This window comes from Sinohyriopsis cumingii, chromosome 7, assembly GCF_028554795.1.
Source record: "Sinohyriopsis cumingii isolate HCF-2022 chromosome 7, ASM2855479v2, whole genome shotgun sequence".
NCBI lineage: Eukaryota > Metazoa > Mollusca > Bivalvia > Unionida > Unionidae > Sinohyriopsis > Sinohyriopsis cumingii.
This window is the reverse complement of record NC_142967.1, coordinates 132,051,161-132,066,772: the sequence shown is the minus strand read 5'-3', so window position 1 is coordinate 132,066,772 and position 15,612 is coordinate 132,051,161. Positions and strand designations below refer to the sequence as shown.

At 34.5% G+C, this 15,612-nt stretch overlaps 1 protein-coding gene across 3 annotated transcripts in view; it reads left to right on the top strand.

The window, feature by feature from the left end:
- The window catches only part of LOC149796144 (ectopic P granules protein 5 homolog), a 262,648-nt gene that overhangs the window by 199,187 nt on the left and 47,849 nt on the right, over nucleotides 1–15,612 (top strand). For all 3 annotated transcript variants that reach the window (XM_089966059.1, XM_089966057.1, XM_089966058.1), the window contains 4 exons: nucleotides 1,481–1,675; nucleotides 9,553–9,684; nucleotides 11,231–11,312; nucleotides 14,838–14,989. In XM_089966059.1, the coding sequence (XP_089822185.1) occupies nucleotides 1,481–1,675; nucleotides 9,553–9,684; nucleotides 11,231–11,312; nucleotides 14,838–14,989 (561 nt within the window). The remainder of the gene's footprint in view (nucleotides 1–1,480; nucleotides 1,676–9,552; nucleotides 9,685–11,230; nucleotides 11,313–14,837; nucleotides 14,990–15,612) is intronic.

Sequence of the window (15,612 nt, the reverse complement as noted above, 5' to 3'; positions counted from 1 at the left end):
TCTTATTAAAACTAATTCCATTGATGCTCACATTTGGGACATTTCAACTCTGAACACAATCAGGAATTGCAGATAGCATTAGAAAGTTGCCTCTGGAACACCATTAAAACATCATTGCATGATACCTTACTCTTGAAGCTTTCTTTAATTTGATATAGTTTGCTACTTTAAATTTTGGAATAAGAGCAAACACATAATCGTATTAAAGAAACAAGTTAAACATTGTATAAAGCAAGATGCAGGGGTAAGAGAGAAATTTGTTATTCTTGATAATGAAATGCCACCTAAAATAAATGGCTTTTTTGTCCATCTCTAATGGCTAAGAATATTTTTTTTGTATTCCACTTCATTTAAGAATTCTGAAGAGGTATGAAAAGAAAAGATTGAAATTGCAAAGTGTACTTAGTGTATCCATCAAGTAAGCAGACTTTTTGAATGGGTCACACAATTGATACATCTCAAATTTTCTTTTGAAAATAATGAATTATTCCTCATATGTTTCGATGTTTATTTTTTTATTATATGGATGTAGCATCACTTCTGTATACATGGTCATACAATTTTCATATTTAAGTGCAGTAATTACAACCACTAAGCACACTTGATATTTTACCCCTTTTCCTAGCATATCACACAAAAAATATGTGTTTGTATGTGTGTGTATACATAGAGAAATGTGTGTATACATAAAACATGTATGTACATAAAGAAAGGTGTGTGTTTGTATTTGTGTGTGTACATAGAGAAATATGTAGGTTGTATGTGTAGGTACATAAAGAAATGTGATTGTACATAAAGAGATGTGTATGTATGTGTACATAAAGGAATGTTTGTTTGTATATGTGTGTACATAAAGAAATGTGTAGATTTGTATGTGTGGATATGTAAAGCAATTGTGTTTGTGTGCACTTTATGAAATTTGTGTGTACATAAAGAAATGTATTTTTGTATGTGTGTACATAATGAAATGTGTATATTTGTATGAGTGCATGCACATAATGAAATGTGTATATTTTTTGTGTGTTTGTAAATAAGAAATGTGTATGTTTGTATATGTGCATGTACACAAAGAAGTATATGTTTGTATGTGTGTATAAATAAAGAAATGTGTGTTTGCATGTGTGTGCATACATAAAGAAATGTGTGTGTTTGTATGTGCATTTAAAGAAATGTGTGTATGTGTACATAAAGAAATATGTGTTTGTATGTGTACATGAAGAAATGTGTGTGTATGTACCTAAAAAAAAGAAATGTGTGTGTTGTATATATGTATACATAAAGAAATGTGTGTATTGGAATGTGTATACCTTTTTATAAGTCGTACCCTTATAAACTCAGGCATGGCAGTTTTCTTTGATATGTATGAAGCTGAAGAGCCTAAAAATAATCACACATTCTGTAGCAACAATTTAATCTCTCTTACTGTACAGTATTAAGGTCATTTCTCCCAAATGATCCACATATCTATGGCATTTTATAGGAGTTCGTAAAGTTTGACCCATCACAGACTTGCCATGTGCTTGCATTGACTTTGGAGCAATCTGCCCTTGCTGGACTCCTGGCACCACACTTTGTACCTAACATAAGTCCAACAGATTATGTTTCCATGTATGACATCCTGATGCAGACCATGCAGAAAGGCAATGCAGATTTGACCTTCATGCTTCTGACAAAGGTTAGTATAATGTATATTTATGTATTTTTCTTTGTGAATACCCTACATGATATACTGTATTTTGTTAGAAAAACACATTTTAAATATTAGTCATGTTGGTCAGATTTCATACAGATAGTAATAAAAAGTGCTGTTAATTTTATTTCATTGTTATGAAACTACATTGAAATACCTTTCATGTGATTTCTTAGAATTGTCAGATTTATCTGACAAATGTTATGAAATCTTTTTTGGTAATAAAATATGTTTTGGAAAGTATAGAATTTGTAGTAACACAGGTCGTCTCTTTGGTTTTATGTAAGTTATGTGAGGATTTCAAGCAAAAAATAATGTTATGAGATCACTGAGTTTATTGATTAATGGAATATCCAGGAAAAATGTCTAGACTAATCTCTGGATGGAAATTGAAATGATCAGAATTGTTTAGTAATTAAATGTCCCATGTTAATACATTGGAAATTTAAGGCTTCTTAGTGCTACTTGTCAAAGAACTGAAGGGCTTGTTACAATGCCATGTTATCCAGCATCCTACCACTCCAGTGGCCTAGTGGTTAGAGCGTCCGCCTCAGATGGGGGAGGTCATGGGTTTGATCCCCGGCCGAGTCATACCAAAGACTTAAAGCTACATTAGAATCCAAATCACATCACATATCCAGCATCCATCTGGTCGTCAATCTGTCTGCATATATTTTGAGTCACTACTATTTAATTAGTTGGTGAATTGCCATGAAACTTGACACAAACAGGATCTAGTTGCTCCAAAATTGAAAATAATACCCCTTGTACATTTGGTATAGCCACCGTGATGATCAGGTTGAAAATAATACCCCTCGTACATTTGGTATGGCCAACGTGATGATCAGGTTGAAAATAATACCCCTTGTACATTTGGTATGGCCACCGTGATGATCAGGTTGAAAATGATGTTGTTGCTTTTCTCCTGAATAGCAATGTTTTCTCCAAGATTACTTACCTCATCACATTAACATTAGGGATATAAGCCTGCTTCCTGCAAAATCCAGCCTTAAAGATGAAAATTTGTCTTTTCTGTTTCTTATAGACAAAGGGTTATAACTCTTGTCCATTACCTCCTCCTTCCACCACTAGGTAGTTTGGTTGTTATGGGCTTAATGCCATTTTTCAGCACATGATAGGCTGTTTACTTTTTCTTCTAGTAGAAGAAGAGGAAAAGTTAAGTAGTTGAGTGATTGAGATGCTCAAAGGGTTCATGTGACACCAATCCTTGAAAACACATGATTTTCCATTGCATTCATGGCTCAAGCTGCTGGGTCCAGAACTGGTCAGATAGAGATAGGCAACTTTGTGGTTCTGCTTTGTACTTTGGACAACCACAGGGTGCACAAGTCTGGTAAAAACCTGATGGAGAGAATGTCAACCAGGTTATTGAATCTGAAGATAAAATTTTTGATTTGGCCGGTGATCTGAAGTTGGCAGCAATATTAAAGAAACAGCAAAAGCAGTATCCATCGGTTGGGCAGTTTAATGCCCCCCCCAGTCTGAGGAGGTAAGTTAACACTTTTGAGTTCTTATATAATCAGGACTATTTTCCTGCAGAGTTGGTCCTTCCAGAACTGAAAGGCATTTATGATAGCTTTCATTTTGAGAATGTTGATCATAAGAGGCAGTTTCCTGTTGGTCGCTGACTGTATCATAGCCCAGCAAAGCAGGTTCCCCAACCATATATACTGGTGTCAATACAAACCATAACTTCAAATTACATTACAAAAGGGCATACATAAAGGTGGCACAGCAGGATCAAATCCACTGCAGTACTGAATGACCCCTAGAAGCTGCAAGAACTCCTGCTGAAATCCATATCCTGTTGGAAATGTACACTTTGAGTCTGAGGATCTGTAAAATGTGAACATGATTGACATTGGTTATAAACTTCATGCGCAGGTGAACAAAACACTGGAATGCATGAAGGTCAGACTTTTCCCAGTTCTTTCAAAAGGGTTAGGAGATGCTTCTGCCCATGAAGAGAATGTGTTACTATAAGTGATGCTTGAGTGATTTTTATCTGTATAGGCATTGAAAAATTGGCCTTCCTGCAGGAAAAACAGTTACTAGAATTGATTTTTGCATTCTAGATACTTTTCTGCCTGTACAGGTCAAGTGAATCCCTCTTCAGGTGTTTGTCATAGTGGGTAACTCAGCATGGTTTCTTACAAGTTCAAAGCAGGACACTCACTACACTAAATGCATATAGGATCTGCTCTGTTTTGTCTTGCAATTTTAGACAATGGGCGAGACCTGTCTGATAACCACTCAACATGTGTAATTTTCACTGGTTGTCATTCCTGCAATACATATCAGACTGATAATGAACAGAAGCCAGTCATAGTTTGATGGACGAAAACATTGCTTGCACGCATTGGTTCACAGCATACCATCTCTGGGCAGTAAGATGGAGAGCAACAACAGCGTGGATCATACATCCCATAACCCATTCCAACCTCCATGCCAGCCAAGATCCTTCATGACTGGACTTGGCCATTTCATTGATCAAAATGGGCCATGACCACAGTCAATCATACAGTATCAGCCACCAGAATGCAGACTTGTCTATTTATATGGCTTACATAGTACTGTCAAGCTCTTCCTGAGTATGATGCCCAGTTTAGTGCCATTATACCAAAAAACCCAAAATACCAAAAGGCACTTCCTGCTGAAGATCCAGTCTATACAGGCACTCATGGATTGGTCTAACTAGATAGTGCTGCTAGACACTTCCTGCAGAAGATGTACAGTTTATATAGACAACATCATGGATCAGACTAATCTGCAAATCACCTCAAAACACTTCTGGCATAAAATGTCCATCTTGTGGCCTCCAATATCCAAAAATATCTTCAATCCTCTGCCTCCCAAGAGACTGTACTTAGTGACATGTAGAAGTCATGGGATCAGACTCATTAGTGCTGCAAGCATAGTGGGCTACCATCATCGACATTCTACCCCAACTACTTCACTGGTAGTGCATGAGACGTCAACTCCACTACCTCAATCTATAGACAATGAAATGGGCATTCAGGTTCCCTCTTCAATATTTGATCTACTTAGATGAGTTCTGTCCTCATTTCGACAGTTCTGACATCAGGTGAGAATCATCTATGGAAGATTCTACTTTCAGTTTCTTCCACAATCTGAACAACTTTTGACATTTCAGAACTGAATACTAGTTCCAAGCATCTGTGAGTGTATTATATTACAAATGCCTCTGTTTTTCCATTTGAATACTCTTTAGTTGATTCACAATATTGTGACCATGGAATCAACCTTGTGTCCAATATTTTGACAGTCCTCAGTATTCAGATCATGCTTATAGTCTTTCACCATGAATCTCAACAGAATAAGTGGGTTCATATTCATAGGAGGATCTGCCTCATAAGGATAGAGGTACAGCATCCTAAAGCTATAATAGCTGCTATGAACTTACATCAGTGGACGAGATTCAAGGCTCTCTACCACATCACAGACCTATCTGTGCCCAAAGTATGCTCACAACTTCCATCATCTCTTCTCCTACTGTAATGGTATAGTTGATGGAGTTTGCTACAAACCACCATCCCTCTCTCTCAGTTATAGCAGAGGAATTTATGAGACAACCAACAAGTTTGTAGGGACCTCCCTAGAGTGCATGCCACTGGGAAACAGTCATACAACTCCTGAATTAAGTGGAAGAGGGGGGTCCATCATTTCCACCACTGTTTCCGTGATATTGTCCCTATCTCAATGATACACATAAAGACTCCATATCCTACCCTTATGTCAGATCCTGGTAGTAAGAAGACTCCAGTCTTTTGTGGCTGATTGAAGAAAATCTACTATGGTGACCATGGGACCAAACAGTAGTTATTGGGTATCATGTTCAGCACAAGTAGTAAGCCTTTGGCCACAGCCCTTTCAGCTACACTGCAGCTCTTATCAGTTGATCTTCAATCTAAACCCATTCAATCAGCTCTGTTATGCTTGGTTTGTGATGGAATACAACAATGGGTCCTAACACTGTCAATTATATAGACTGAGCAATCAATGTGGACTTGCAAAAGACATGATTTCACACCCAACTCAAATGACTTTCAGCAGTTCTGTGATTCGCCTACAACAGGCTACAAACAGCAGTCTCATATTTTGAAGCAAGACATGATTTTACATGTTACTTCCTTTCATTCTCAATGACTTTGTCAGCAAGAACATCTAAGACCTCACAGCCTTTCAAGATTCAGTCAGCTAGGTCTGGACTTTACGTTAAAGTAAAAAGAATGTAACCCCAGGAAATTAGATTTGAATTGATGCAATGGTCAGTTCTGTTCCTCTTTGGAGCAATCCATCTGCTAGAGTATTCATTCAACAGCTGAAATTTGCTCAATGCTGTGCAGATGTTTAGTGCATAGTTACTTTATTGAGCTCCCATAACAATGATTATGTGGTCCAAGTGAAGACTGAACCACCGCTCTGTTGGCCAGAGTGATTAGTGCATCCAGCTTGGATGCAGGAGGTCATGGGTTTGAGACCCAGCTGAGTCATACCAAAGACTTATAAAAATGGCACTAGCAGCTGCCTCACTTGGTGCTCAGCATTAAGAAGAGGTTAGTGTTAGGATTGGTTGGCCTGGTGTCAGGATAATGTGATTGGGTCGGACTTGATGCTATATGTCTGTGGCATGATACCCCAGTGCTAGACATCACTATAAACTGCCACACTGCAGACATCATAGTGGTATGACTGAAAAATTGTTAAAGCTATGTTAAAAATCCAAATCACACACACCGAACCTTGACAATTGGTCCAACTCTCACAATTGGCATCCTTTGAAGTTGCATCCTGAAGATACTTTGGACTTGAATTGGTGACACCTCTGCAAACACATCCTCTGGCAATCTTGATTACTTTGGATGCGAAGTGCAGGGGAGCAAGCCTCCTGTCTTTTTGGACTGACATAGGAATGTGACCCTCCTAGGATCATTATATGCCCTCATCATCCAAATGGATGCCTGTTATTGGTGGCTGGTGAACCAACACAGGAATCAGTTCTCATTCTGCCCAGTAGCTTCACTGTAGTGCCTGATCTTAAACAGCAATGTGTAAAAGTACTCTGACCATTGTTTTCAAGTTTGAGATTGTGACCCTCCTAGGATCATTATATGCCCTCATCATCCAAATGGATGCCTGTTATTGGTGGCTGGTGAACCAACACAGGAATCAGTTCTCATTCTGCCCAGTAGCTTCACTGTAGTGCCTGATCTTAAACAGCAATGTGTAAAAGTACTCTGACCATTGTTTTCAAGTTTGAGATTTTCTAAAGTGATGTCCTTAATGGCAACCAGGTTTCTGTTCTGCATTATCCTAGGCTGGCTAATTTATTGGCAGACTATTATTTCTGCAAGCAGGAATTCATACAATTGAAATTGCCTTTTCATCCTTCAGTTTCATATGATACGTGATCGATGTGGTTGATTTGTGGTGGACATTAGTGACACTGTGGAATGCTAACAGTCCCAACCTTTGTCACAACTATAATGGGCCTAAGGGCTGGGCTAATTGCTGCTCTCTATTCATTGGAATGGCCAAAGGTATCTCTAAACACCTTGGATTCTGAACATGATACAGGAACCAAAAGTATCTGAGTGTCTCTCATTTCATCCTGATTACTCTACTAAAATAGGGAATACAAGACCAACCAAGTCAATATAGGAAGGCAGTAGAATATAATCTCAGTGGTTCAGAGCAGGGTACTTTATTCCAATGGAGATACCAATACCACATTAGCTACCTTTCTGAGCTCTTTGATGAGAAACACACCCATCACAGTTAAACTTACCATTCCACAATCACTAGCATACTGTGCTATCACAGAAGAGAGGATATCGCATGAAACAAAGACCTGTCTGTTCTTCTATTCATTTGGATTATACCTGGCCAATGGCACTGGACCCTTGCCCAAGTGGTCTAACTGTGATGAACAAGACACTAATTGAACTGCTTTCATGAGCTTAATTCACTTACCATACAAGTCCTGCCTCCTCACTACTATGGCAGTTGGCAGGCAAAATTAACAATACAGTTCTAGGTGGACCCATCTTTTTACTGTACCAATGTATCACTCAATTAGCAGCAGTTCCAAATACATGTAAACAGATTTTCAAATCCATTAATGATGAATTTATTCTTTATTGTTTGTCGCTTATAAATCATCATTCATTCTGCTTTTATAATTTCATCTGTGTCCTTTCTGCATTTCATTTGCATTAATTTTGCTTTCCATTTGCATTCCTTTGTCATTTTAATGGTAACATTACCTATTTTAGGGTTCATAAGATTCTGGCAATCAGAGTTTTTAGTTTGATACAAGTGTTGCCAGTCTGCCATCAGATCTGGCCAATGTTATTAATAATAGAAGGGCCTTGAAATGACAGGTAGTATGGTGGCATGAAAGGCCTTCAACATTATACAAGTGATGCCAATCCACCACCAAAATATGAACACTGTTACTAAAATAGAAAATATTTAAGGAACAATATTACAAAATAATGCCATTGAACAGAACTTTGATGGAAGCATTCTGGTATGAAGGCCTTTCAATATTGGACAAATGATACTGCTATCATTTCAGGTATCGATGAAAGTTTTAAGGAAAAAATAGAGAAATTTTTGCAAAAAAACTTTTTCATAACATATTTGATAAAAAGGCATTGAAGAAAAGTTCCACAGAAAGCATGGTACTGATTTGGAACTTTCAACCATCTGCTGTTGCATCTGGCTATTTAGGCAAATGTCAGCCAAGTGAACAATCTCATGCTCATTTGGATCTCTTATTTTACTCACTTATAGCACAACACAGTATGAACACATTTGTAAACAAACCTGATTATGGATATGTGTGAAGAATACCTTGAATAATGCCAGTTAAATAATGATATCAGGTTCTACAGTAAAAAACCATGACAAAGTATTTTGCACTGTGCATAATGGTATCTTGTGAACCTGTTGATCTTATTCATATCAGAGATGGTTTCAGTACTTGACAGATGAAAAGAATTACAAGACAGAAGAAGTAGACTTAATCAGGGATTCATGGGAAAAAAAATTGGCAAGTAAAGCATCAGTTTCTTTGAGAGACTTTTGCTTTTTGTGCTACTTTGTTGAAGGATTGTTGTTTTCATAGAGTGCTAAATTTCAGGTTATTAAAAAAAAGTAGGTTTATAGCTGCACAGTTTTTAATAGGTATATGTTGCGTAGGTATTAATATTAAATTTTTGGCATTTCATTATTAATAATGCACTGGCATTTTGTTATTATTAATTCTTTGTCATTTCATTATTATTAATGCTGTGCCATTTCATTATTATGAATTTTTTGGCATTTCATTATTATTAATGCACTGGCATTTCATTAATATTAATGCATTAGCATTTCATTATTAATTATTTGGCATTTCATTATTATTAGTGTATTGTCATTTCATTATTATTAATGCAGTGCCATTTTTTTAATAATATTGCATTTGCATTTCATTATTAATTATTTGGCATTTCATTATTATTATACATTGGCATTTCATTATTATTAATGCAGTGCCAATTTATTATTGTTAATTATTTGGTGTTTCGTTATTATTAATGTAGTGTCCTTTCATTATTATTAATGCTGTGCCATTTCATTATTTTTATTTGGCATTTCATTATTATTAAAGCATTGGCATTTCATTATTATTAATGTATTGGCATTTCATTATTATAAATGAATTGGCATTTCATTATTATGATTACATTCACATTTCATTATTATTAATGCATTACTATCTGCATAGTTATGTTAACTGAATATATATTAAATGTATAATATCTTTCCAGTTTGACCTGGCTAATTGGCTGACCACTTACAAGCCTGCATTAAATGAAGTAAGACAGTTTGTTGAGATCCTTGGAAAAGCTTTAACTCATTTTGGAATGACACCAAAAGAACAAGATCAGCTGGTTTTGGGGGTAAGGTCTTGAACTGGCATACATTCACTTTAAAATGATTTCTATGGAAATTGTTCATATTTGTTTCTACCAAATGTACAGTATGTCTCAAAAAATCTGTGAAGCACTGTCCCTGTTTCAGCACTTGCAGCTGGATGATAAATCATCACAAATCTGAAGTCCTTCTTAAAATCTGTAAATAAGATTTACACTCCACTTGAAATTGTTAATGAAGAAAATTCCCTCTGTGCACTGTGATAAGAGATACAGATATTACAAATATTATAATATAATTATGATTCCACAAGGTAATGTCTGTCAGTTTAATTAAATGATTAGATTTGATGAAAGTTATTCTCAGTGCCATTTCCAACTTAGATATGGGGTATTAGTGATGCCAATGAAAAGTTTAATTACTTTTCACTACTAGTTTTTTGCACTGTTTTCATGTTGTAATATATTGAAATATTTGTATCTTACAGGGAGAGGGCTAATTAAGTTGTTAGATCTTGTGTCCAATTCCATTGTAATATATTGAAATATTTGTATCTTACAGGGAGAGGGCTAATTAAGTTGTTAGAACTTGTGTCCAATTCCATTGTAATATATTGAAATATTTGTATCTTATAGGGAGAGAGCTAATTAAGTTGTTAGAACTTGTGTCCAATTCCATTGTAACATATTGAAATATTTGTATCTTATATGGAGAGGGCAATTAAGTTGTCAGAACTTGTGTCCAATTCCATTGTAATATATTGAAATATTTGTATCTTGTATGGAGAGGGCAATAAAGTTGTCAGAACTTGTGTCCAATTCCATTGTAATATATTGAAATATTTGTATCTTATATGGAGAGGGCAATTAAGTTGTCAGAACTTTTGTCCAATTCCATTGTAATATATTGAAATATTTGTATCTTACAGGGAGAGGGCTAATTAAGTTGTTAGAACTTGTGTCCAATTCCATTGTAATATATTGAAATATTTGTATCTTACAGGGAGAGGGCTAATTAAGTTGTTAGAACTTGTGTCCAATTCCATTGTAATATATTGAAATATTTGTATCTTATAGGGACAGGGCTAATTAAGTTGTTAGAACTTGTGTCCAATTCCATTGTAATATATTGAAATATTTGTATCTTATAGGGAGAGGGCTAATTAAGTTGTCAGAACTTGTGTCCAATTCCATTGTAATATACTGAAATATTTGTATCTTATATGGAGAGGGCAATTAAGTTGTCAGAACTTGTGTCCAATTCCATTGAAATATATTGAAATATTTGTATCTTGTATGGAGAGGGCAATTAAGTTGTCAGAACTTGTGTCCAATTCCATTGTAATATATTGAAATATTTGTATCTTATAGGGAGAGGGATAATTAAGTTGTAAGAACTTGTGCCCAATGCCATGGTAATATATTGAAATATTTGTATCTTATGCGGAGAGAGTTAATTAAATTATTAGAACTTGTGCCCTATCCCATTGTATGTTTATGCTAAATTAGATATAAAGAATGTGTACAAGCTAACTGTTTTAATAAAGTCAGTGAGAAAAGTGTGTTCTTACAGATTTACTTGGGTCATGAAAAGATCTTGCTGAGACACAATTTTCCTGCCTACCTGAATGATGTTATAGGATTAATTCTACAAGGTAATTACAGTCTATTTAATTAACATAGAAAAGATATTAACGTATATAATTCAGGGATTTGAAGCTCTAAGATATGTCATATTTTGCCAGTGTTTTTCATAGTGTGCTTAAAAGTGTTTATCCCCCACCTACTGAAGCTGTCATGGTATGCAATGTCGGTGGTAGACAAATATGCTGTTCTCAGCCCTGGGCAAATGAAATTTGTTACTTACCCAGAACATTGTATAGAAAAGGAAGAACATTTTCTGATAAAGTTTATGAAAATATGGATTCTAGGTGTGCAAGGAGAAAAACTGTCTATTTACATTGGAATTGAAATGTGTTCCATCTGTCTGATCATCCAACCATCCATTGATCACACTTTCATTTCTGAATCATAACTTCAGAACTGTTAAAGATGTCTCCAGGAAACATGGCATACATTTTACACCAGGTGTCCAGATAAGACTCAGTTGTTCACAATTCATTTTTTAAAAATGTTTTATTTATTTGTCTGTCCATCCATCCATCCATTATCTGCATTTTTTAATAGGCCAATACTTTTGTACCAGTTAGGGTCTATCTGATAAATTTGGTGCATTTATTAAAGTAATATTAAATATGTGCCTTTCTCTATTCACAATGTTTCATTTTCAGCGTTTTTTATATGTTTTCATTCAGTTTGTTAACCTGGACATCCATTAGCCACATTTTTTTGTTTCTGGGTGTAAATTTAGAATGGTTCAAGATATCACTTTAAAACTTGGTACACATATTATCCTAATGGTGTCAGTGTCATATGGCATGCACATTAGACTAGTGGTGTCAGTGAGATATGGCATACATATTAGAATTGTGGTGTAGATGTGATATGGCACATGTATTAGACTAGTGGTGATGATGTGATATGGTATGTGTATTAGACTAGTGGAGTAGATGTGATATGGCAAACATATTAGACTAGTGGTGTAGATGTGTTATGGTATATTTATTAGACTAGTGATGTAGATGTGGTATGGCATACATAATAGACTAGTGGTGTAGATGTGATATGGCATACATATTAGACTAGTGGTTTCAGTGTGATTTAACATTCTTATTAGGTACTAGTGGTATAAATGTGATATGGCATTCTTATTAGACTAGTGGTATATATGTGATATGGCAGGCATACATATTAGACTAGTGGTATAGATGTGATATGGCACATGTATTAGACCGGAAGACATTAATATAACTCCTTCTCAAAAGCCCCTCAGCAGAATTTGACAGTATTTTAAATAAAATATCCTGACACAGATGGCTTTCAGATTTATACATTGATGCCAATCATTCATCTGATATATTCACTATTTCTAAAATAAAAGAACAATCTTTAAATAACTTCTTTATAAGAAAAAATTCACTCAACAAAATTTGACCAAATTTTACTGAAAGCATCCTGAAATAATGGCCTTTCAAATCTTTACAAATGACAATACAAGTATGACCACCATGACTAATTTTTTTACAGCTTTGATTGACTTCTCAGAAACTGCTCATAAGAATTTGTCTGTTTTGACAAACAACAAGCAATCTATCATGATTGTCTTTCAAATTTACACAGATGATTCCAATTTACTATTAAATATAGCCATTGTTACTAAAAGTAGAAAATCCCTACAATGACTTCACAAAAACCATTCAAATAATTTGACTACATGTGACAGAAAGTATTTTCAATTGGTATGGAGTGCTTTTAAGTTTGTACAAAAAATGATGCCATACCACTAACAAAGATGGTTATTGCTTCTAAAATTAGAAATACTTCTAATAATTTCTTCTAAAATGCCACGAACAGAATTTGACCCGATTTTGAAAAGGTGTTTTTGTTTGAAGTATTTTGGATTTATATAGAAATTCTACTGATCCTTCAGTAAATAGATAGGCCATAACTAAAATTAGAATGGAACTTTATCAACATATATGCTTAACTGAATTCTGCAAACTTGGACAAGAAACATTTTGGCATAGCATCATTTCAGTATTTGACATGATTTTTATGTGCCATCAAGTAGTGATAAAAGTATATAAAATTTGTAGAAACCTTGAAACAGTTGATTTTTGAACAATCAGCAGTATTTAAAAAACACTCTACAGCATCCCATTGATCCAGATATATTGAGTGACTTTGGTATTAGACAGATATCACAAGGTTAGCAATCTCAGGTCCACTTGGGTCTCTTGTTCTATCTAGATTAGTAGTTTTTCTGAACAAATTTCCTTGTTTTTTGCATCATTGGTATAAAATGAAGTATATATATGCATGTAAGTTTGTAATTTTGTTTATTTTGTGTGTTAGAATTGTTAAGTATGTGCTGCAGACAGAAAGACATCAGTCTATTGTTAATCAGCACCAGAAAAGGATAATTAATTGAAAAAATAATACACATTCCTCATTGCACTTTTCCTACTTAATTATTAAATATTCATTTATTTCATTGCAAAAGGTGTTTAGAAGCAGTAAATATGTTCTTTTGAGTCCTTAATTCCAAGACCAATCTTGTTCTTAGTGTCATGAAACATTTGCCTCAACCGCAGTTGGAATTTGATCCAAGTAACTGAGATATTGTTATTATTTTAAATCACTTTAGGTTGATGACAATGGAAGAATAGAAGTACACATTGACAAATATAAATTTTATGAAATACAGGTTTTATATCATGGTTTTAATGTTACTCATATGGTTTGTCAAATGTATGACAGCATGAATTCAAATAATACAGCTGGAAGCTTTGCAGTTTATCTTTATATACCCACTGGAACAGACAAACATCCCATTTTTGATCATACTCACTTTATGGCTTTTCAGTACATAACTATATCAGCAGTTATCGGCCCGAACTATCACCTTATAAGCTTTCCTTATAATAACACAATATTCAGGGTCCATAACCACCAACTGCATTATTGACTGAGCTGTATTATCGTGAGAAAAATGGAATGTTCTGAATTCCAATATATTGAGAGAAACTTTATATACTGACCAGCTTTATAGCAGGAATTATAATTTTTAAAAAAAATAATGGTGTTTTAAAATGGAAATAAAGATATAACACTAAGCTTCACATTGTTTTCTTTCAGCCCATTATGTTATGCATTGGTATGATTTTGGTCATGAAGTCTGTAGTGGTACCAAGTTATATCTGGAATTGTATTATAAAAAGGGGTAGCTTTATTGAGGGAAAGATGTATTGTTTTATCAGTTCTATTTTGTCTTTGCAATTGATGTACAATTGTTTAAGTTTCAAAGAGATTATATTCTATGCTAAATTGAAAGGTAAAAAGTTGAGAAGGAAAAGACTATAAAACTATGGGAATATATACATTTTAGGCCAGAGAGAATTGATATGTTAAGAACTGTAAAATAAGGTGTATATGACAAATGAAAAACAGCTATCCAATTTGTAAAAATTTAATTCCTATTTTTTTATATTTTAATACTTTTTTGTTTACCAGGTGTTAATTATATTTCATATTTTAATTGTGTTTTTTTATATACAAAGGATCCTCATTACAAAAGCTGCATTTGAAATGTTGGGAGGCATTGCACAATCAGTGTTTTCAGTCTGAGGATGTCGAGACATCTCCACATGTAGATTCTGGGGCACTTAGCTCTGAATGTAGGAATATTCACACCAGGCTTTCTACTGAAGAGGTAAGAGAGAAAATTTAGAAGCTTGTTTATGCCCCTGTTATGATAGTAGAAAGGGGGATATTGCTTGTCTGCTGTTTGTCCATACCTCTTTATGTCTATTTTTCTATAAATCCATTTTTGTCCATCCCAAAACCATTTTAACCTGATTATTGGACTGAAAGACATAAAATGTTTTACTGTTTTACACTTTATCATGGTCTTGAGCAGTGATGACTTAATTAGATTTTCAGGCCATTAAAAACTTTTATTTACTTAGACTTTTGGGGCTAAATTTTTGGTAATACAATTAAACAAAATCACTTTCAGGAAAGAAAAAAACGAAATTTATAGGATTATTCATATTTACATGTAGGTGAACTAGTTAGATATTTGGTTTATTACAGCAATTTATCAATATTTTACACATTTTTTAACCTTTTGGACTTGTACTTTTTTAAACACAAACCTTGATGGTACAGTTAATCAATAATCATGTGAGGCAGGGGATATTCATTTTTGGTTAAATAGTCTTGTCTTTACAGCAGTAATTGAGATTTGTCTATATTTTGTATTAGTTGTTAGTTTTTAGGTCTCCTTTATTTGCAATGAAGGCTATACACGTTTTGCAAAGACAAATCTATAAT